At 49.5% G+C, this 22386-nt stretch overlaps 9 protein-coding genes across 9 annotated transcripts; 7 read left to right on the plus strand and 2 right to left on the minus strand.

The window, feature by feature from the left end:
* The first annotated feature begins 419 nt into the window (after window positions 1-419).
* Window positions 420-1835, plus strand: BDV37DRAFT_244723 (CFEM domain-containing protein). Its single transcript, XM_032081580.1, has 3 exons — window positions 420-797; window positions 855-1163; window positions 1326-1835. Exons 1-3 carry the CDS (start codon window positions 717-719, stop codon window positions 1620-1622), a joined length of 687 nt encoding a protein of 228 aa, XP_031942835.1. The 5' UTR covers window positions 420-716; the 3' UTR covers window positions 1623-1835.
* Window positions 1836-2476: 641 nt separating this feature from the next.
* On the plus strand, window positions 2477-4063 carry BDV37DRAFT_89138 (carnitine:acyl carnitine antiporter). The gene is made up of 5 exons (XM_032091389.1): window positions 2477-3053; window positions 3104-3152; window positions 3209-3225; window positions 3277-3890; window positions 3944-4063. The coding sequence occupies exons 1-5, from the start codon at window positions 2802-2804 to the stop codon at window positions 3996-3998; spliced, it is 987 nt and encodes a 328-aa protein (XP_031942836.1). The 5' UTR covers window positions 2477-2801; the 3' UTR covers window positions 3999-4063.
* Window positions 4064-5141: 1078 nt separating this feature from the next.
* BDV37DRAFT_89161 (kinase-like domain-containing protein) lies at window positions 5142-7142 on the plus strand. The gene is made up of 3 exons (XM_032091390.1): window positions 5142-5808; window positions 5880-6337; window positions 6395-7142. The coding sequence occupies exons 1-3, from the start codon at window positions 5569-5571 to the stop codon at window positions 6762-6764; spliced, it is 1068 nt and encodes a 355-aa protein (XP_031942837.1). The 5' UTR covers window positions 5142-5568; the 3' UTR covers window positions 6765-7142.
* BDV37DRAFT_293008 (uncharacterized protein) lies at window positions 7143-8741 on the plus strand. The gene has a single exon (XM_032089297.1). It carries the CDS (start codon window positions 7521-7523, stop codon window positions 8502-8504), a length of 984 nt encoding a protein of 327 aa, XP_031942838.1. The 5' UTR covers window positions 7143-7520; the 3' UTR covers window positions 8505-8741.
* Window positions 8742-11486: 2745 nt separating this feature from the next.
* Window positions 11487-12271, plus strand: BDV37DRAFT_270525 (uncharacterized protein; the record flags this gene model as incomplete). Its single annotated transcript, XM_032084574.1, has 3 exons — window positions 11487-11719; window positions 11775-12140; window positions 12229-12271. The coding sequence occupies 3 exons, from the start codon at window positions 11487-11489 to the stop codon at window positions 12269-12271; spliced, it is 642 nt and encodes a 213-aa protein (XP_031942839.1).
* Window positions 12272-12429: 158 nt separating this feature from the next.
* On the plus strand, window positions 12430-13032 carry BDV37DRAFT_270526 (uncharacterized protein; the record flags this gene model as incomplete). Its single annotated transcript, XM_032084575.1, has 1 exon — window positions 12430-13032. One exon carries the CDS (start codon window positions 12430-12432, stop codon window positions 13030-13032), a length of 603 nt encoding a protein of 200 aa, XP_031942840.1.
* A 736-nt stretch (window positions 13033-13768) lies between these two features.
* On the minus strand, window positions 13769-16338 carry BDV37DRAFT_89170 (glycoside hydrolase family 13 protein). Its single transcript, XM_032091392.1, has 5 exons — window positions 15452-16338; window positions 15270-15399; window positions 14800-15217; window positions 14404-14745; window positions 13769-14349 (listed from the first exon to the last, which is right to left on the minus strand). The coding sequence occupies exons 1-5, from the start codon at window positions 15827-15829 to the stop codon at window positions 13815-13817; spliced, it is 1803 nt and encodes a 600-aa protein (XP_031942841.1). The 5' UTR covers window positions 15830-16338; the 3' UTR covers window positions 13769-13814.
* A 1107-nt stretch (window positions 16339-17445) lies between these two features.
* BDV37DRAFT_89168 (Zn(II)2Cys6 transcription factor domain-containing protein) lies at window positions 17446-20238 on the minus strand. The gene is made up of 5 exons (XM_032091391.1): window positions 20016-20238; window positions 19797-19964; window positions 19230-19735; window positions 18698-19177; window positions 17446-18639 (listed from the first exon to the last, which is right to left on the minus strand). The coding sequence occupies exons 1-5, from the start codon at window positions 20070-20072 to the stop codon at window positions 17700-17702; spliced, it is 2151 nt and encodes a 716-aa protein (XP_031942842.1). The 5' UTR covers window positions 20073-20238; the 3' UTR covers window positions 17446-17699.
* Window positions 20239-20637: 399 nt separating this feature from the next.
* Window positions 20638-21513, plus strand: BDV37DRAFT_89253 (PHD finger protein). The gene has a single exon (XM_032091393.1). The coding sequence runs from the start codon at window positions 20718-20720 to the stop codon at window positions 21474-21476; it is 759 nt and encodes a 252-aa protein (XP_031942843.1). The 5' UTR covers window positions 20638-20717; the 3' UTR covers window positions 21477-21513.
* The last annotated feature ends 873 nt before the right edge of the window (window positions 21514-22386 follow it).

The following is a 22386-nucleotide window of genomic DNA, read 5'->3' on the forward strand; positions in this document are numbered from 1 at the left end:
AAAAAAAAAAAAAAAAAAAAAAAAAAAAAAAAAAAAAAAAAAAAAAAAAAAAAAAAAAAAAAAAAAAAAAAAAAAAAAAAAAACTAATCTGGAGCCAACCCAAACTATCGAGTACTAAGCCCGCGCGACCTATGAGAAGATTGTGTGGGAGAGAGGTGGGCTGAAGTGGATCGATGGCGGCTGGTTAATAGGCCGCGATGGATCGAGCCACCCAAGCATTTTACCTTGCAGACTAAGATTAAAATCAGTAAAATCAAATTCGGTGGGCTGGTCGATGACTTCACATCGCATGCGAATTGGTCCGTGATAGTACTTGCCCTAGCCACGTTGGCTGGAGACCTTGGAAAGCCAACCGCCCAAGGAGCCAGTGACGATCGTATTAGAGGAAAGGGAAAAAAAAAAAAGTAAAATTGGGAAAGAAAAAAAGAAAAACAAAAAAACTGAAAAATAAAAAATAAAAAATTCTCTGGTTGATCGAGTCCCCGAAAAGCTTGGGGAGATACTAGTAGAATTGAGATTTGCGCGTCACTTCCTGCCTTTTTAAACCAGCTCCTTCCCCCTCCGATCTCTTGCCATTCTTTTCCCCCTGCCACATCCCAAGCGAACAACCATCATCCAACTCCCTCCCTCGATCAATTGGCTGACGCCTCATTTTCACTGATCGCCTCTCCCCTGTCTTCTACTCGGTTCACGTCCAACCTCATAGATTCGTCATCATGAAGACCACTGCTCTCTCTTTCGCTCTGCTGGCTGCCACCACCATGGTGAGCGCCGAGATCTCCGTTGGTGAATGCGCTGTATGTTGTTCCTATCCATAGCTTCCGGCGAAGACACAGCACTAACGTTCCGCCTAGCAAATGTGCATCAGCAACATGAACAACAAGGCTTCCGAGTTGGGTTGCGCTAGTGGTGACCTTGCTTGCCTGTGCAAGAGCGACAACTACTCTTTTGGTGTGCGCGACTGCACTGCCCAGGCTTGCCCTAACGATGATTCTGCTGCCGTCGTGGCTGCTGCTCTTGCTGCCTGCCCTAACGGCTCCGCTGGCAGCAGCGCCACTGGTACCAATGGTGGTGGTGCCTCCAAGACTGGTGACTCCACTTCTGCCACCGGCACTGATGCATCCAAGACCGGCGACTCTTCTGCTACTACCACTGGCTCTGGCGCTTCTAAGACTGGCGACTCGACTGCCACTGGCACCGACGCTTCTAAGACCGGTGACTCCACCGCCACTGCTACTGGCACCGATGCTTCCAAGACCGGCGACTCCACCGCCACTGGCACCGACGCTTCTAAGACTGGTGACTCGACTGCCACTGGCACTGATGCTTCCAAGACCGGTGACTCGACTGCCACTGGCACCGACGCCTCTAAGACTGGCGAGTCTACTGTGACCGGCTCCACTACCCTCAGCACTGCTGCCAGCACCTCCAGCGATGGCTCCAGCTCCTCTGAGACCGGCTCCAACGGCAGCAGCACCACTGGCTCCAACGGCGGTTCCAACGGTGGCAGCGCAACTGAGACTGCTCCCTCCAGCACCTCGACCAACTCTGCCGCTTCCAAGACTGTCATGGGCAGCGGTGCCCTGGGTGCTCTCGCCCTCGCCGCTTTCTTCGTTCTCTAAACGCTTTATTAATGACCGACTGCCCCCTTGGATGAGCGATGGTGTTTATGATTCCCGGCCTTTCGCCTAATTTGTTATGCATCCTGTACTGTACATGTTTCTGTAACGGATTATTCGTTTACAACGGTAGATAATTAGTGACTACCCAGCTATAGCTGTGTCATGACGTACTAATTTGAGTTGATCCATAATTTATATTTAACTGTTTCTCATGCGTGAATGCCAAGCGTAGCTTATCTTTTTTGAAATGTGGCCCAACTCACTTGAAGGCTCGTGATACTCGAACCTTAGATTGATTAGATCAGGGGCCATCCGGGTTAAGCAATTATGCTAACAACACGCTTGCCTCCTTCTGTCTTAAGTAGATACCTTAGGTTTCAGGATGCATTGTTGTGGAAAACGCGCACGTGCGCCCAATGGCACCGCTCCGCATGTGATTCCTTGGCGGTATGAAGTCAGATGACGGGGATGAGATTAATTCAACGCAGTGCAGCTGATAGAAAGAAAGGTCCTAAATTCGGCAGCCTGAGTAGTATCTTGATTCAATGTTGACTTCCTGTCGTCCGTGACACACGCCTGGCCGCTTTGACAAAGCACACCGGAGGAATGGCAGTCAATGCGAGGTGACTTCAACCATTGGAGTTTGGCGCCCGTTCACCCGGCACCGTGGCCTGGTATGTCCTAGGAAGTTCAATATGGGGTAAATGGATGAATGCATATAAATACAGGAGGACGGGCCAAAGTAATGACTCGGATTTAGCGCTAAATATTGCTGTTACAATATACAAACTCCGTCGCATAGACAGACCGGTACCTGGCTAATACTCGGGATTGACATTCGCGATCAGTCGGTGTCGGAAGACCAGTTGACCCGTGCCGAGCCGAGGTCCAAGTCACGGGAAATATCCTATTCCGGTAATCGTCGGCCTCCTCCTATTGCTCGGCCTCGGCCGTTCTCCAGCTTTTTGGCCTGTTTGGAGCTGTTTGTTCATTTCCCTCTGTTCAATTTCCTTCTGCCGGTGGGATTGTTTTTGCTGCCTTAATTTATTCGCGTTCCTTAAATTTCACCTCTCCTCTCCCTGAACCCCCGGCAACCCCGGTATTCTCTAATCCTCTACCTTCACGCTCGCCTTCTCTCTCCGCGGCCAGCTTTCCCCGCTCTCGGACCACCCCGCCACGATGTCCTCCGCCTCTTCTTCTACCCCGGAGACAATCCGGGACGACTTCAAGGTCGCAGAGGCCAAAGCTGTCAACCAGACTATTGCGCAGATTCGGTCTCTTGCTGCCGGTGCTGCCGGTGGTGTGTGCGCCGTCGTTGTCGGACACCCCTTTGACCTGGTGAAGGTCCGTCTACAGACTGCGGAGAAGGGAGTTTACTCCGGTGCAATTGATGTTGTGAAGAAGACAGTCGCCCGTGAGGGCCTTGTTCGCGTAAGTTGATGATTCCAATAAAGTCTAAGCATCGCGTTAACCGGGTATAGGGATTGTATGCTGGTGTTTCGGCTCCTCTCGTGGGAGTCACTCCCATGTGTAAGTTGTCACCCCGATGACATATTCCAATTGATAGATTGCTGACTATCCATTAGTTGCTGTCAGCTTCTGGGTATGATAGAGACTGCTTACCAATCTATATTGGGCACTAACAATTTCCTAGGGTTATGACGTGGGCAAGACGCTCGTTAGCAAGTTCTCTGAAGTGCGCGTGGAGAACAACACCCCTCAGTACACTATTGGCCAGATCTCCGCTGCTGGTTTCTTCTCCGCCATCCCCATGACCCTGATCACGGCTCCCTTTGAGCGAGTGAAGGTACTTTTGCAGATCCAAGGCCAGAACCCGCCTCCCCCGGGCCAGAAGCCCAAATACTCCGGTGGATTGGATGTGGTTCGGCAATTGTACAAGGAGGGTGGCATCCGCAGTGTCTTCCGGGGAAGCGCAATGACCCTAGCCCGTGATGGTCCTGGATCAGCCGCCTACTTCGCTGCTTACGAGTACATCAAGCGCTCCCTGACACCCAAGGATGCGAACGGCAACGCCACCGGTCAGCTCTCCATGCCCGCTGTCCTGGCTGCTGGTGGTGCGGCTGGTATTGCCATGTGGATTCCCGTTTTCCCCGTCGACACCATCAAGTCGCGCTTGCAGAGTGCCCCCGGTAAGCCCACTATTGGTGGAACTATTCGCAGTGTCTACGCCAGCGGTGGTTTCAAGGCCTTCTTCCCTGGATTCGGCCCGGCTTTGGCCAGAGCTGTTCCCGCCAACGCCGCTACCTTGTATGTTCCCCTTTGTACTACTGGCCCGAGACGAATCCACTAACGGTTACCAGCGCGGGAGTTGAGCTTGCTCACAACTTCATGAAGAAGCTCTTCGACGACGAGTGAACCCGAGGTCATTTGATTTAGCGATTTCTGGCAGAAAAAGAACCCCGGCTATGGTTATGTAGATTTATTGTTCCCTTTGTCACAATTTGGCGTTCTTGTGTCTTTTGTTTTGGTTAGATCTTTGAGCATTTAGCGCGCCTGGATATCCCGTTTCCAGAACTTAGACTTGATGTTTTCCTTGTTGTCTAGATTGGTCGAAATTGCAGCGATTTCGTCCGGTTCCAACATTACCATTATATGTCGCAAGAAGAGCGCTGGCCTGGATAATTTTATTAGAGTGCTATCAAAAACGGTTGTGAGACCCGTAATACTAGGGTTTTGCGCGTCAGGCTTCGGAACCCCATGTTTATCCACTTGTTTCGCTTCATCCATATGATTTGGGTATATGGAGAGAAGGTCGTGGCTGACTGTACAATTAAACCGGCTACTCAGAAGATCTCTAATAGTCTAGGTTTTATACCAAACATACTCTAACCCTAAACCTTGTTTGTATGGAAGATTTCCTACTAGTCTCGACAAGAAGATGGGTTTCTATGATGGTACGCACTAATAAAGTCATGGGAAGGCCCACGGTCCCTATTCCTGATATTTCGACCAATATGTAAGCAGAGTTGGCAGAAATACGGCCTGAATCTACATATGCATCTCACAGCATTCCCTATGTTTGTACTGGTTGTATAGCGGTTCTCGTGGTTCCATTGGCTTATTCAACACGTCATGTAGAGCCATGGGTGGACCATCGACACTGAACCTGCATCGTCAAGAACGTCGGAAGGCTTCTTCTTGCTATCCGCCATATTGGGTTCTATTTAGCCACTACTCATCACCTTCTGGGCAGAATCGAGAAATAGGCAATGGTAAGTGGTAAAGTACTCCGTCCTCTGCACTGAGGTAAGGGGGAGATTGAGTGAGTACTAGTAGTGGGGTACCACCCTCAGGTCACGCGACAGTCGATTCCCATAGGGCAGATCAATCAGACAGAGTAGTAGCGGTGTGACGATCTACATCCGCTCTACAAAATACCGTTTTGTATAGTACACCGCATTAATGAGCAACCTGACTCTCATCCATTGCCAAAAAGCCTAAAGTCTGAAGTTGGCTGAGTTATAAGCGTTTTAAAATGGCTAGTAACTGAAGATGGTGCGCGAAAAAAAAAAAAAAAAAAAAAAAAAAAAGGCGCCAAAAACTGAAGATCATTTTGCATACGCTAAATAAAAGAACTACGTACTAATATGGCGGACTAAATCGATCTGATTTTCGGATTTCTTACCGAAATCTTAGCGTTCAGTATACAAAGCCACGGTCACCACTCACCTTCTAACGATTTATTCCGTAGTAGATCCTAATTTCCGAGACTTGCCTCCATTCTAGCCTATCGGCAAGCCCTATGACACTTGCAGCTCTCAGAACCAGCGAAAACGACTAGGGAAACATTATTGTGACTCCACCCCTGTAAACGAGGGAAAGACTTTCATCTATTATAAGGTTGTAAAGTCACCGGCGCTGAAATCAAGTTTCTTCAGTTCACAACTTACAGCGACCATTACGTCTCGAAATAATAATCTACGCGATGACCGTCATAGATGCCACAAAGAGTACAAAAGACCATGAGGCTGCTGTCCTCCGAGAGCTTAGCCCCACACCATACGCATGTTCTTCGATCGAAAGGCTGAGTGGAGGGGTGATGAATACTACATACAAGGGGCATCTTCTGCGGCCGCTTTCCGATGGTGCGACGACGATTGTCATCAAGATCGGTGAGGAGGGGAGCGCCATGTTACCCGGGGTGAAGTTCTCGACAGCAAGATGCGTAAGCTTGATACCCTAAGCTCGTTCCAAACGTGGAAATTTCCTGCATACTTGCTGACCTATACTCAATAGGTCACAGAACAGGCCATGCTACAACATATGGGAGACCAGCCCCATGTCGTTGATCCAGAGACGCATATCTCTGTGCGGTCCCCCAATCTGTACCACTACTTCTCGAAGAGCAATACGCAGGTTATGGAGGATATTAGAGATAGCCAATCCCTTGACGATTTATTGCATTCTCCAGTCGCCGCGAAAATGACCACGGCAACTGCGAAAGCTTTAGGGGAGAGTCTTGGCGTCTGGATCTCATACTTCCATTCGACGTGTCAGAGCCGTATCAACGCAGAATTCTCGGAGATCATCAGGCGCAATAGTGATGATATAGCCCAACGCGGGGAAATGACCAAGCGTAAATCTTTGGACACTGCGCACCTGACAGAGCCAGCCAGATCATATACGTTGAAGGAGATAGACGTCGGCTGCACACCTGAGGACATTGTCCTTCACGGAGATTTCACCATAAGAAAGTAAGCTCCTTCGTTTCCTTAGCTGTTGCCGACCGCTGACGAAAACGCTGGGGGAAGTGTCCTAATCAAGGATACATGCCTTCATATCGTAGATTGGGAATTGTGTCGGTATGGGGACCGCACCCAGGATATCTGTTCCATGATCTCTCAATTGTACATGTCCTTCCACTTCCATAAACTAGACACCGCCATGACGATGCTGCAAGCGTTTCTCAGCAGATATAGTCCCCTGACCGAAGAGCTTGCTTACCGCATCGTTCTTATGACCGGAATGTATTTCTTCTGGGTAAGGCTTTATATCCCTGAACCAGAGGCGGACGTCGCGCAGCTTCTGCGACTTGCGGCAGACCTAATTGTGATGGGAGCCGAAAGAGATCGCAAGAGAATAGCTGAAACATTCCTTGGTTGCTTATTTACGAATCTGTGAATACTCTGCCATGGCCCGTTCGATGCAATGATTTTTAGTGTTTCCTTTCCTTTTCTTTTCTACATTTCGGTTAGATCTTTAATGAACATTATGCTCTATGTAAATATGAACTGTATTCCGACTGAGGAACTGAATCTTCAAAAGAACCTTCAGACGCGCATTTCACTATTTTCAATATTGATACCACTGGAGTCCTGCTGGCATCAGATCCGAAATCTCATTCAAAGAGAAAAGGAAACAAGAAAATTGACCCACCCAAAAGCTGTTGCCCGAATAGCATCAAGAGATACCCATGGTTACCGGGTTTGTTTACAGTTGCAGTTGCGGTATAGAAGAGGACTTCGCAGGCGATGATGGTTGCCTATATCTTTCTACCTATATATATCCAGCTCTTAGTGGCCACCGTCTAGAAGCAATAGACTGCGAAAGGAACTGAGTATCAAATGTAAGCATCAAATGTCAATCAACACCAGAAATGCGTTTGCCAGTCTAGATGTCAAGAGGCAGGCCCATGATTGGTCAGCGATGGACAGGATTCACGTGACGGGACATCGGGGTTGTTTGCGGGAAGCAGTCCAGCGATCCTCAATCAACAAATATCGCTCGCGCAATTCAAAGCAGCAATCCCCTCAACTCTCACCGATACCCACGTCTAATCGCATACAATCCCGTCGACTTGCGACCACCACCCGAACCCTGCCAAAATCCCCACCAATGCTGTAACCCACATACAACAACCGACCGCCGAACTCGAAAATGAACACCGAATTCCAGACCTCCCTCTCCAACCTCGAAAACAAGCTCAATGCCCTCATCACCAGTCTCACGACCTCCCCCACAGCAGCCGGCGCCCCGGCAGCAGCAGTCAGCCTCCTAGATGCAGACGACTCGCTCACCTCCGCGATCGCAACCCTCCGCCAACACCAAGACAACTACGCCCGGATCCTGCGCCTCCGCGCGGAAGCGGCCTCGCTCGAAGAAAAAGTCAAAGGCATTGTGAAAACAGTCGTGAACTATGAGAAGGAAATACGCACAGTCTGCAACTCCGACGAGATCGACAGCGACTCCGACTTCGACTCCGACAGCTCCGCCTACGACAGCGATGCCGAGATGCAAGATGCGAGCGATAAGCCGCGGAAGCTACGACGTATCAACGAAGTGGACTATAAGCTGCTGCTTGATTTCGCGCGCCGCATAAGCAAGTATAACCACCAGGCGGCTGCGGATGCGGAGGCCGGGGCGAAAGCGCGGGTCCAGCAGGGGGATCATGATACGGAGATGACGGGGACGGGGACGAACGGGCTGGAGGATGGGGAAGCGGCGCCGGTATCGAGTGTTACGAAGGATGCGACGTCCTGGCTGGATGAGTCGGCCAATATGACGCGCCAGGTGTATATGTTGCCCTATCCGATGGAGGATCGTATCCGGTTGGGGCTGATGGGGCAGATTCAGTTGGCTGCCGGTGAGGGACGGCCCGGGTTTGATCCTGATCAGGAGGTCGAGCGGTTGATTCGCGAGGCGGAGGGATTTGGGGCTGCGGATGCGCCGCCGGTTGCGAACGTGGGCGATGAGCAGAGTCGCGTGGGCGAGGCTGCGAAGGCGGCTGCGAAGGCTGGGTCTGCTGCCGCCGCCAGCAGTGGTGGTGGTAGTGGTGGAGTGTCGGCTGCTGCGCCGAAGCCGAAGCCCAAGGCTACCCTTGATTTGGATCTGGATGATGATGACGATGAGGATGATTTTTGAGAGTTGGCCTGAATGTGCTTTTTTAATATATTATCTTGGCGGATCTGATGTACGCGCGATTGATACCATGCATTCGGTCACTGCATTTTTGGAGTACTTTGCTTTTATGACACACTTGATGACAAGAATAAACAACGACTACAGGACAGAGTTTACTCATTTCACGGTGTATGAACGAAAATTCGTTTATATGTGACGCGAAGTATAGATAGATCTAGACTTCGCCTAAAGTCAGATACGCAATAGCAACGAGATCCTCAAACACACACTCTTCGACGATGCCGTTACAATACCTATTACCCCAAGGTAAACCTGCTAATTATCCTACCATATTACCACAATATAACCTCAATAACCGAGAATATCCAGGACGCATCCCGGATTTCCCGACAAAACCGGCCGGAATACAACCTACAGCCCCGCACGGTTAAATGGTGAGATAACTATAGTATCGGAGGTGTGCGACTGGAAGCGTCCGTCGGATCCCAGCGTCTCCCATCGCCGGCTCGAGCGTCGGCAGAGGCCGATGGTCAATATCCAAGGCGCCAAGCGGTCATTCTGCATGACATTCATCTCTGAGTAGAGTGCGGGGTAGAAGGTATTGTTGATAAGTTCTTGATTACGGATTGATGGATAATAATGGCCATTTCCTCCGACTCTGACAGAAGTCTAGAGAGCGAATTTCCTTTCTAATCTTGAGTCGGTATAGTTTAAACGATATACGATAACTATGGTCCAAAGAAGGAAGCATATAGCCCAACTAAATAGGTCTGAATCGTCCGATATAGAGTAGGATACAGAATCGTGACTACCTAGCATATTATCTTGTTCGCTATCTATAACAAGTTGTATTTCATGGGCTGGGCTATGTTGTTGGCGCTTATTTTCCTACGAAGTGACTTCGAAACATGTTTCTCGTTATGTAGCTCACTTGGATGTTTAAGTCGGATACCATAATAAAACCTATCGAGTTCACGGCGATTTTCCAAGATCTGCTCTGGTTTTAGTCTATAGAATCTCAAGACTACTAGTATGACTGGTGAACAAGTGAGCAGCAAGCTTTATCATGGCAACCTTATTCAAGCGATGCTATAAAAGTACCGTGAAGCTAACCCAAACAGCAAGATAGCTTAGTTCTTACCAAGGCAATAAGCTTAAAAATAATCTGAAGATTATCTCTGAGATCTACACATGCCAAACGCATAATTTCCCAACAAGATAGGCTCGTGTTTCGCAGCGCTGTCAGGTATCTGTCAACGATAGCCGACACAACCACTTCCTAGTTTCTATCACTTAGAAGCAGCTACAGTCTACACTACTACTCCCAGCAAACAATTATTTTCAGGCCGCGCGATGGCAAATACCCAGAGTTCCACATAACAGCTGCGCCATGAGCCACGATGTGGGGAAAGAGATCGACGTTGTTTTCTATTTTTTTATTTTTTTTATTTTTTTTTTTTTTTTCGTGGCGCCTATTTATGCTGTGGCTGTGTTCGAGACAAGATCTGTACATCATGTACACAAGGCTACCAGCACACTACATACCCATATAAATGTAGGTAGTACATATTAGCGCCACACCTCTTCCAGTCGCAGGGAATGTCAGTAGTGACCTCTCCTGACATCCCCTCCCCGCTCCAGCATCACTAGCATCACTAGCATCAACAGATTCAACACAAACGTTATCCACCATGGCCGAGCAATTCAGCTGGACCGCCCCAAATCTAAACCAGCACCACTTCATCTCCTTTGCGAATCTACTCGCACTCCGAAACGGGGGACAGGTTGAGCCAGCCTGGTCACTCCATGATTCTGAAGAAGAAGAAGAAAGAGATGAAGAAGAGGAAACCAACCCCGACACCGCCAGCAGCGTCAACACAAACCAAGTCCAGCAGATCTCGGACTCCGGGCATGACAAACTGAAACGAAAGTTTCTGGATTGTGTGGCAGAGCTAGCTGCTCACGACAAAGGGGCGAGGTTTGTGGCGTGCTCTGCGATGAGAGAGGGCGAGGATGAGGTGACGGTGTGGATTAGTCGGAATGAAGGGTTTCGGGAGGTTGATCATGCTGCGTTCGCGAGAGTGGGTGGTTTGCTTGGGGGGTTGGGGTCTGTGGACCCAGGTGAGTGTCGAGTGCTTGCTTGCTGGAATGGTGATTGATGGGTCGGGTTACTGACATGGTGTAGGAAATCGATGTGCTGAGGAACTGTGGAGCGAGATGTTGACATACTACCGTGCTCGACTGGAGAGCACGTATATCCCAAACCTGAGATCGAGCTTGAAGGATTGCGAACAGCTCTTTCATGACGATAAACGTGACGAATTCTCCCCAGCTCGTCAGCGCCTACAGGCATTCCACCAATTGGTCTTCGACGGGAATAGCCCCGGCCAAGCCGTGACAGACAGACACAGCGTCCTCATCGTCAAGGCATACGAGCTACGGATGATGAAGCCCGTCAGAGAACTCCTCCACACCTCCCGGCACAGCACACCCCGAACGAAGAAACTATGGGAAAGCATCTGCTTCCTCGGCCGACTACGGGTCGCCTTCGAAACATTCCAAGATATCGCCCTGAAGCTCCCCAGTTTCAAGAAAGTAGCCATAATCCTCATACCGCGCGACATTGCCACGCAAAAGGCTCTACAAAGCCCCCTCAGCCTAGACCAGGCATTCAATCTCCTCAACGTACCCGTAGACCCATCGACGATCAAAAAGGTAATAGGCCAGAAATGGACCGCTCCCAAAGCAAAAGCCAGTTTCGGGGATTTACAGAAACATAAGCTGAACGTACACGCCGAGGTCCAAATGGTCCTTTATCTTAGTAAGATTGGACAAACGTTCGAGCGGTTGTTCCCGTATTTTGGCTGTAGCAAGTACAGCTGTTTCATGTGTTGGCATTTCTTGCAGGCGCATAGCAAGATCAGAACTAGGGGCTGTCATGGTCGGTTGTTTAAGCCGTGGTCTGTCCCTGAGGTAACGGGGATGACACCTGGGAGCCCGGAGAAAATATCACATGCGCTTATACAGCTACAGAGACGTCTGAGGAAGGAGTTAAAGGCTGAGATTAAGAAGGGGATTAGCCAAGAGAAGACGTCTGTCGTTGGTGGAAGCAGCATTTTCACCACCCAGGACCCTAGCAGTGCGCGAAGGAAGGCTGGGATAGAGCGGATGAGGATGAGAGCTGAGCAGGCCCGAGTTACTGAGTTTTTCAGAAGGTAAGAAGCCAAGTGACGATATATTCGGAGAAATCGGAAAATGACATGATTGCAGGTGGTCACTGGAAGAAGAAGCATCGAAAAATCAGGGTTCACGCTTGAACGTTCAGCCAAACGCTGGTAATGCTACACGTGGCCATGCAGAGTATCGCGGTGAATGCTATACCTGCTCCCGAGATACATCACGAAGATGCAGTCTATGCCAGAAGGACTTCTACTGCAGCCAATTGTGCGAAGACAAGCGATCCGGAATCCATCTTTTCACATGCACGAAACGCCCCTTAACATCTGCGGACTTCCTATACAGAAACATCGAAAAGGGCCGGCTGCCTGAAGAAGAGGAAGTCTGCTCAGACTTCGGCTTCAATTACTTCGACTCATTTGCAGATAAGAGCAAGCTCTTGGGGCTTTACAAGGGCCTGTGGCTAGCTGAGATCCCGGTTGAGGATATCCACAAGTGGCAAGTTGAAGGCTCCCTTGTTGCCAACATCAAAGAACACTTTTACCAGATTCCTGAGCGATACCGAGGCGGATACTTTCCCTGGTTTCTAGAGCATACCCAATGCCTGGACAAGCCGATAACAGAAGAAGAGGCAACGCAGAGAACTGTAGCCACATTCTTCGACAAAGCACGCTCGTACTTAGACAAAGAAGACCAGGACAAGCACTACAAACAACTCGAACCAGAAGCCAAGCGGGACTGCTTCTACATGCTCGCCCAAACTCTACACATGGCCAACCCAAACCCGATCGAAACCAACTGGTTCAATTTCGGCTTTTGCACCTGTGACGATGAATACAAAGAAAGGAGCCTTGGGGGCCTGTACCAAAGACTACTCGTTGGCGACAAACTATACGACGATGTCCCAACCCGCATGCCGCGAATGAAAGATGTACAAACAGCCACATTCACGGAGTTCTGGAAGGCCTATGAATCAGGAACCATGATTCAACTAATGGACTCGAAGGGCCTTGGACGCGCGCGGCTTCAGTTCCCCTTTCTAGAAGAGTTCTTCTCCAGTCCGCCCTATGGGCCGCATCTGTCTGTCTGGTCGCTGAAGCAATTCCTGGCTATTAATAACCCAGCTGAGTTCCCGCCCATTCCTGCGATCAGCGTGGACTACGGATTCGGAAACTGTGAGACATTCACGGAAACGTGCACCTTGATGGAAATTTACAGGAGACTGCTGGGTAATGCTAGTCCGCTGGATCTCCACGGGGCGTGTGTTGCTGGGAAGCTGTTTGACTTTGCGGAGCGCTTTCACAAGATGGATCAGTCGCATAGGAGGTTGATGAAGAACTTTTATCCCTAACCTGAGCTTTGAGTGAAGACACCGACCGGAATGGAGTTAGGGCTGGGAGAGATTTGCAGCCCCTGTGTCAGATCTAGCGACTAGTTTAGAAACATCCACTGGTCGGCACATTAACGATGCCTGATTACCCAACCTTCCGATTAATTAAGGGGATTTTTCTTCGCCCTGAAGCACTGATAACACTATGAACAAGCCAGCCTGGCAGCAATTGATTTACAGTCCTCGGTGTGGACCCCGAGGCCAGTTGACATCGGGGAGAAAACCGAGCAAGGCAACCAACATCCAGTGAGGGAAAAAAAAGTCCACGAATCAAGCGAAATATGGTTGCATGTCATACAAATGGCCCCAAGTCCCACTTTTAAACTGTGGCAGATCATCGGAAATTGGCAATACTCAAAAGACTCAAAATGAGATAAGTCGGTGGAAGGTCCTGGAGATAAATTGGTCCGTCCTCGGAGCATCTTCGGAAAATTTCTCCTTGGTGCAGGGAATTAAAGAACGTGCGTGTGCCCAAAATGTGAGATTGGAATTAATTGCGTCTGTGCCGCGGGAATTTGATATCTCGGGCGAGAAGTTGGTTCTAGATGTATGGCCGTGGCTTTCTGCATATTTTGCCTTTGGGGTTCTAGGTTTGACGGGTCAGACAGTTGAGGAAGTCTGGACGACTCGGTCACCACGAAAAGGGTCCTGATTGTCGTGTGGCGTGGGTAAAAAGGGAGCGGTTGGGGGTGATGTGCAATGGATTGATACTAAATGGGCTCATTAATTGTTCGTATTATAATCTACAGTCGTGATGTCTCGGTCCCAGTGAGCCAGACAAATGCTTCGAAGGGCTTGATGGTAACCGTTGTTTGAAGTAAGGAGTGACTCGTTCGGCCAGGGTAGCTAGAGAGGGCGACATCTCCGGCGGAGTTGAAGGCTTTTTCCGGGACAGACCAGGTTACTTCGTGCGGGCGAAAGTTGGTCACTATAACAGCTCGGCCACAAGAGGCGGTTCGAGCGTAGACGAATAAGTCCGGATGCTCGGGAGATAGAAGCTCAAACGACCCATATACTAAGACACCGGGGTACGCTTTCCGTAGTCGTAGCACACCAGCCCAGTAGTGGTACACACTCTCCTTATCGTTGACTTGGTCGACTGCGTTGAGATCCCCGTAGTTATCGTGAACGGGAAGCCACGGTCGAACGGACGAGAAGCCAGCGTTGGGAGAATCGTCCCACTGCATGGGCGTCCGTGCATTATCCCTCGACTTTAATCTGTATTCCGCAAGACAGGCCTCGTGTAGTGGGGTGTTTTGTGGAGCGTTGGTGGTGATCCTGACCCTCGTTAGCCCGTGCTGTATGCGAAACGATTACGATCAATGCGCTTACTCATTCCAATGGTTTAACGTTTCAATGTCCCGATACTGGTCGATTCCCCAATGTTTGGGCACGTTGGGCATTCCCAGCTCTTGGCCTTGGTAGATGAACAGAGTCCCGCTCTGAAAGCCCAGGAAAGTAGCCAGCATCTTGGCCGACGGCACCCGATACTCGGGCTCATCGGAGCCAAATCGCGAGACGATTCGTGGCTGGTCGTGGTTTTCGAGGTATAATGTATTCCAGCCGTTGTTCTCGTACATGAATGTTTGCCATCTCGACACGATGGTTTTCAGCTCATGTAGTTCCCATTTTCTAGACGTAAACTTGCCGCCTGGTCCGTGGTCGAGGGAAACCCTGGACTCGATGTTAGCTCATATAAAATATGCCTAGACAATAATAGTGACATACGTCTCAAAATGAAAGACCATGCTCAATTCATTACGATCGTTCCCGACGCTTCTAAGCATCTCGTTAAGGTCGTAGACTTCTGGCATCTCACCCACTGAAAAAGCATCGTATTGTTTCAAAATCTTACCAATACCTTGAAGGTATTCGTGGAGCCTGGGGCCGCATGCGAAATGTTTCGTTCCATCTTGCCACGGCGAGTCTGGGTTCGTTACCTCGGCATTAGGAAAGTTCTGATCTTTGCTGATAAGGTTAATGGCATCCATTCGAAAACCATCGGCGCCCTTATTAAGCCAGTAGCGGATGATGTCGTGCACTGCCGCGCGAACGTAAGGGTTCTCCCAATTCAGATCTGGCTGTTCTTTTGCGAATAGATGCAAGTAGTATTCACCAGACGGTTCATCGTATTCCCAGACACTTCCTGTAGAACGTGAGGACGGGAGTATCAGGACTTGGCGAAACACCATACATACCCCCGAAGTAAGACTTCCAATTATTCGGTGGCCGAGGCTTTCCATCTTCTCCATATATAGGTTTCCTCCAAATATACCAGTCACGGTAGGGATTGGCTTTGGATGAACGCGCTTCTTGGAACCAGCGGTGCTAGACCCATGTTGTTAGTATTGTCTTTGGCCGTGATACCGGGGTAGCCAACCTGGTCTGACGTATGGTTTACTACTAAATCCAGGACCAACTTCATCCCCCGCTCGTGAATCGCGGCTGTTAATTGATCCAGGTCTTCCACCGTCCCATAGGGTCGATAAATATTATAGTAGTCACTAATGTCGTATCCCATATCAACCTGGGGAGAGCAGAAGATCGGATTCAGCCATAATATGTTGGCCCCTAGACTTTTGATATAATCTAGCTTGGATAAGATACCCTGTAAATCTCCGATCCCGTCTCCATCGGAGTCCTTGAAAGATGCTGGGTAGACTTGGTATACTGTGCTCTCTTTCCACCACTTCTTGACGCTTTTCTGCACCGGGCTGGATGATTCTGACCTGGTGCCAGAGGTGACTGAAGAAGGCATGACCGGCTCAGTACAGCTCAGAACGATTGAGCTGAAAGTAGCAGAAAAATAGCTGGGAACAAAATATAGCTAGCAGTAAGAGTTTTATACGTTCATATGGTCGTTATAAATACGCAGGTGATATGAAACCATGACAGTATCGTAATGCGCCTCCTCGCCCCTCCCTGAAGCAAGCCGATAAAGACCCGTGGAGGTGCATATCCCCTGTGGTCACGGACATACTCCATAGGTGGATCTCTGTCGGCAGATAAATTCCACCAACACCCGAATGACGTGCGACGCAGCCGATTCTATTCGTCTGTTGAGCGCAAATCATCGAGCTTTCACATAGGGCTAGGCGCGCGCCGATCCACAATCCTAGTGTGAGAGCCAGATGGAGTCTGATAGGCTCCATCTGGTGAGATTCCCGTTACTGAAAATGGGGATGTTTGCCCGTTGTTCTGAGACGTTGGAGGCTTTAGAGTAGCGCGTGAAACAGTTTGGTTAGCGACGGGCTTTTTTCGGAGAGATGCAAACCTTGGCCTCGACTGGGACAACTTTCTTGGCGCATCTTTTGCCCCAACAGGAAGCTGAACATCGTCACTGGGCAGCCGATCCTTCTTATACCCCTTCAGGAAGGTAATCCATGCGGGTCACGGTCTATTACCTATCAGATACTACTCAAGAATGCTTGTAGAGTTCGCAGGACTACTCAAGGGGACGTGCGTTTTTCTTAGCATATCAATAATTGATACGGCTAAGATCGGTTAGCCGAGGCCGTTGCAGGTGAACAGGTAAAAATGTACAACGAAAGGTTACATTATGGCGATGTGGATGACAGGCAACCCTCGGCCGAAGCAAAATATAAGCCTTCTGTCAGAGTACGGTAAGTTTTCACCCAGTCCGACAACTCCTGTAACGATTTCTGAGCGTTTCCCCCTTGATTTGAGTTGATGTGATCAACAGCCACTACCTACGTAGTGTCAGCCCCCCCTGGCCTGGTACGCATCCACTGTTGCATAACCCAGATGGTTGGGAAGACAGATCTTATTGGGTTGTCGTAGGGATAGGGGGGGGGGGACATGGAACAGAAGAAAAGCAGAATAATAAAAATAACAATCAGGGGTATGGGCTAAAGACGTGGATTGTGCCTCTATCGTTTTTGAGTATGATGATAGGCGACACCATGCAGTGGAGGCTGGTGGAGGCTGTCCAGAAGCCGTGCCGCCAAAAAAAGCACGCCAAAAAATAATAATAATAAAAAGGAGGATGGGTCCAGACTAGCTGTGGAACCCACTGTCCGAATCTCATCAGAAAGAAAACTCTTCTCGTAGAATGAACAGCTGAATATCCATGATAGATCTGAAACGAGCACCCTTGACATAAAAAAAGGAGTCTGGAGATATTCAACTATATATCGGGGAAAGCCGCCATATATTAGGTGCAATTATAACCTAGAATAGTCGAAGAATCAATGCAATCCAACGGGGACCTCAGTCCTCAGACGGGCCGTCCCGATAACAGCTCCAGTAGCGTGGGAGTTCTGCACTCTTCAAGCATACCCCCAAGCCGTAACCCATCGTTCCACAGGGAGCACAAGGCATGCTTCTGAGGACAGTAATACCAATGGTCGTCTCGGTGCGAGGTTGTGCTACTAATTATAAGTACATTAGAATGATTATAGGGCGATCGTTGGGCCAGTGATGCTGAGCGAAGACTAGTTATGTATTCGACATCCGCGGCGATAACCGGAAATCGAATTTCAAGATGTAGATCGATGGAGACTGCGCTTCCCGAACTTAGTCCGTATGCCAGCTAAGCAGAGGCACAATCGTGTGGATCGCTGCCTTAGGCATAAATGCTCTCTATGATGGTGAGGGAAGACTTGGGTTTATCTTTGGGCCCATGAGGCTTGCAGCTTCTGAATCCGAACGCTCGTCTCCCATCCAAGATCCGCCTCGATCCCACGTAGTAAATCGACAACTATTTGGCGCTCCTCAGGATTTTCGAAGCATTGGCCGACCGCAAACAAAAGCGGTATCGTGTAAACACGTGCGGCACTCCGAGGACGACCGAGTGCAATGCCACAGATTTCCCGGACACGGTATTCGGTCTCTTTCATCAATTCCCGGTACCCTTGTAGGCGGTCAAAGGCAGTGCTGGGCCCGCTGACGGCATCCGGTGGCCTGTTCAGAGATAATGCAAGGCGTCCAAAGTGGTACTGCTGCATTGTCGCAGCACAGGATGTCAGTCCGTAAAATATTTCTGGAAAGGGCAAATAAACAATTTCTGGGACCTTCGATAAGTCTTTGGGATTGTCTAATCGCAGGCACGGGCGGAACGTTTCGGGTAAACCTTCGAACCAGGACTGGAAATCGAAGCAGAGTTTCAACCAGGTGGAGGTAGAAGGATATGGTGTGAAGGTAGTGGATGCTGAAGAGGGCGTAGGTGGATCACTAGATGAATGACCTGTTAATTGCTCCCATTGTAACTTCTTCGACTCCGCGAGAAAATTGATCACTTTGGCAACAAGCCAAGTCAAGCTGTTAGCCGCAAAATCTTCGTGAGATAACGCCTTATCGGTCATATCTTTGGCATGTAATGATATGTTCCCTGTCTCATCGATTGAAATGCCGGCAGCCCTCCATAATGTAAGGTTGTCCTGGTCCAACTGAGTTGGAACCCGATTGATATAAGCACTTAGGTAATCCAACCGCGCGAGGTTCCAGAACGCTGCCCTTGCCCCCTGAGGTAGTAAACATGGAATAGGTGAAGTACCACTGTGTACTTGTAGCAAAGAGTCAAATAATACCTTTATTCCTGAAAGGTGCCTAAGTCGATTATCAGTAGTCAGTTGCGGGGACTAGGTCGAACGGGATGGTCACGCACGATTGCCAATTTTCTGTGGGTTCATCCAGAAGCTTGTACATGGTCATGAGAGTTGAGGCTGCAAGGATATTCTCTGTCTTTCTTGAGAGAGTGCTAGCAGCAGGTTCTTCGGCGGCAGGACTAGACTGCTGTGGTTGAAGACTCAACCATCGGCTGGCGATTTGAATTGCCGATTCCTCTAAAATGGCCGAGCTAGATATGGAAGTGTAAGCTTCAGAGATGGCGGAATTCATGCGGGAAGCGGCAATATAGTAGTAGTTAGTTGCTTTGAGAAACCAGTCCACTTGGGTCGCATTTGGATAGACTTCCATGGTCGCCGGACTGGTAAACATTCCACCACTAGCGGGCGATTTTGCACCTTTCATCCTGCCGAGATGCTTCGCAGCCAGAGCGGCAATTGCAAAATTTAAAAAGGGGTCGTTGATTGCCCGTATTGGTACATGGACTTCAAAAAATCTGGTCGAGTCCGAGATGTCTAGCCTGTCTTGTAATCAGCGCGAGCCACACTGCACGCTTTGGGGGTCTAACGTACCAAGGCCCCAAATTCTCTGAATAATGTCGAATCAAGAATGCCATTTCATGCTCAGTGCCCGTTAAGAGTTCAGAGAAGATATCTTGGAACTCGTCTCTTTCGCTAGGCTGTGATGGGCTCCCCGAGGCGGTATGAGAAGATGGGGGTCTGGATCGAAGTCCGTTGTAAGCATTTCCCTGGACATGAGGGGATGCAGCATTGTTAATATTAAGTGGGCTGTGGCCAGTACTCCTGATAGCAGTGCTCTGTGACTGGTCCAAGCTAGTCATGCCAACAGACGCGGCGTCTGTCATGGACTGACTTGCCATGAAATTAGCAGCATTCATTTGTATGGGCGATTTTGTCGAGTTGATCCTCATGTTTTGGAGCGGCGAGGGAGCTCCTGATTGATCTGACTCGCTTGATCTCCAGCTCGCAGAGGGCGGGAGTGCAGACTGAGCTTGACCGGGACCAGGACTTTGTTGGTCAACATGTTGGTTCGAGCTGAGCAGGCGTTCAGAGGTAGCCTGTTGGTATGAGACACCATCCCTGAAGCACTGTATGTAAAGGTACAATGTGCCAGCTTACAGTTTCTGTGCCTTTGATTGTATGTAATTTGGTGTGACCTTCTTGGTAGGGCGCGTATCGGCGCCTTACCGAAGCGCCTTGGTCTATAAATTTGCGCGTCTGAACATATCCCGGGCAGTCCACCCCAGCGTTTGTGCAGCGCTGGCATTTCGGGCGTGCCTCGTCACACTATTGGGGTTAGGAAGCAAGATAGCAAGTCAAGCGATGGCTGGCACGCACCTTGAGATGCCTCTTTTTGCATCGCTCACATGCTTTGTTGGACGGTACGCCAGGCATGGTTTCCACAGGGTAGTGGGGCTTCCAATTGTAGCGGAAGAGTGTGTCGTAGTAGTAGTTTCATCAAAGATAACAGGCATGAAACGGTCCTACATGTCGTGACACAACAAGGCCCCTTGAGTGCTATGGTAGCGCTTTATCAATTTCCAGATAGCAGCAGTGATTCTAGTCTGGACACTATCGCAGGATTGGGGAAGCTTCTGTCGTCAAGGATTCTTGGCAGCGGCATGATCACGGGACGGCTGTACCTCGGATGAGGCTCGGATATCAACCCGATCACGGATCACGGAGCATCCTTTTTCCGCCGTCCTTTCTATGATCAATACTGAATACGATCTCACATCAATCGCCTTCATTTTACAGGTATATTCTTCAGACGGCCCTCGTGGGTCACTAGCAATGCTGCGGACGACAGAAAAACAGCTCAATGTTGCTCAAGGGCTTCTGAGCCAAACTGGGTCACGGAGCACACATTACCCCTTTGAGGTCTCAGCGATATCGCAGTCCTTGCACTCAGCAGCGGAACTATCTAGTAGCGAATGGCGTGACTCTGGTAGTATCCCCCATGCAGAAAACGGCTACATATATGATGAATGGACTCGTTAGTGCGGCCTAAATAATCCCCTACATTGGTCGTGGGTTCTAATGCCGCTAGGTGCTGGAAAACCACATAACTTAGTCTGTTCTGGTTGCCGTAATCCAGGCAACCTGATATTGTGTGAAACCTGCTGCAGGTCTTACCATGCACCCTGTCTACCATCGCATGATGTTTCCATATTGACTGAGCCGTTTCACTGCCCATCCTGCAAACACATGCGATGGGATCAGTCACCGCCTCAATTCGACAGGTCGACATCTTCGTCGAACGGCTCACGGAGCAGCACTCCCAGTGCAAATGGCTATAGCCGAGCTACTAGTCCCCGTGAACATGCTACTCTGGAGGGGCGCCGGACTTTGCCAGTTCTAGGCTCGTTGGCAGGGCCCACTCAGGACCTATCTAAACGATCTTCGCCTGATGTAGACCGTCAGCAGTCTTCTAAATCTCACGGAAACGTTGCAACTCCGGAAACCCACGTCTTGTCCCGCGCCAGGAACCTTCTTGTTGATTATGGTCAACTGTATGCCGACAAAGATATAAGGCCTGAACTCTTGCTGAAGCTGGCGTCCATGATGACAGAGCTCGAAGCCCAGCAATCACTGCAAGAAGAGGTTCAAGAGCTGAAGACGGAAAATGCTGCTTTGCGAAACGAAAATGCTAACTTCCGAGCATACTTCACCTCCCGGCTGCCAACGAACGAGCCCATCATTAACTCTTCGTCAACTAGCACTCCGCCAATCTTCCCAAAACTGCCGTCCGATACGAGCGGGAAGTCTTGGGATAGAATCGTGATGGATCTAATCTGATCCTGTTAAGGTGTACTTGACCTGTATGCATTTCTCATCGCTGCTGAGTCGGACCATACCCAATGGAGTCTAACTCATATATTTCGCGCGGTCAACTCGTGCATATATTTGATGAATTGATGAGAACACGGGGCTCTTAATTGGTTGCTGTCGTCATTAAAATGCCCTACTGGGCAATGAGGCCTCGTGGATATATTCTTGTCGATTGTGCAAGAGTTGTTGCAAAAGAGTACCATACGGTTGGATAGATCTGAGACGTTTGCAACTCACAAGCCCTCTGGCCATCTTTTCCCGTAAATAAAGTGACTAGAGATACAAGCCTAAAGAACCCTCAGGCCAATCCTTTGGCGGCGATTGCGGCTTGGTCTCCGCCTATTTGCTTGGTTAGAACGCAACTCCAGGACATCCACCACGCGGCTGAAGCATATTAAAGCACTTCACCAGTCACTCAATTCATGCGCACTGGCATTAAGGGGGTCGTAAAAGGTAGCTAAGGTTTGGGAAGGCTACTTCGGTACGGCTTCACTGCCACCGACAAGAGTGGATTCGTACTTGCACCATGGTCCATGTTAACACGCCATACAATCTTGGTTGATGTTTGACTGGCCTCTTTCAGAGACCCCAATCAAAGGTGGTGCAACATTTCCTACGAATTGCGGGGTTACGCCGAAGCTATATTGCACCCGAAGTAAGATCCGAAATGATCGGCATTGGCCCGCATCACCTTGTCTGCTCTGGAGTACCTTAGGCTGTTCTCTTCCTGATCGCTGCGGTAATTTCCGCAATGTCACATCGTTCCACAAGAGGGGCTGCATTCAATGTCACATTTTGAAGTTGTATCACATTGACAATTGGCTTGAATCGCTCGGATATGACCCATCAATACTGCGGGGGCAAACACAGAAAGCCA

Source organism: Aspergillus pseudonomiae (assembly GCF_009193645.1).
Source record: "Aspergillus pseudonomiae strain CBS 119388 unplaced genomic scaffold BDV37scaffold_22, whole genome shotgun sequence".
Taxonomy (NCBI): domain Eukaryota; kingdom Fungi; phylum Ascomycota; class Eurotiomycetes; order Eurotiales; family Aspergillaceae; genus Aspergillus; species Aspergillus pseudonomiae.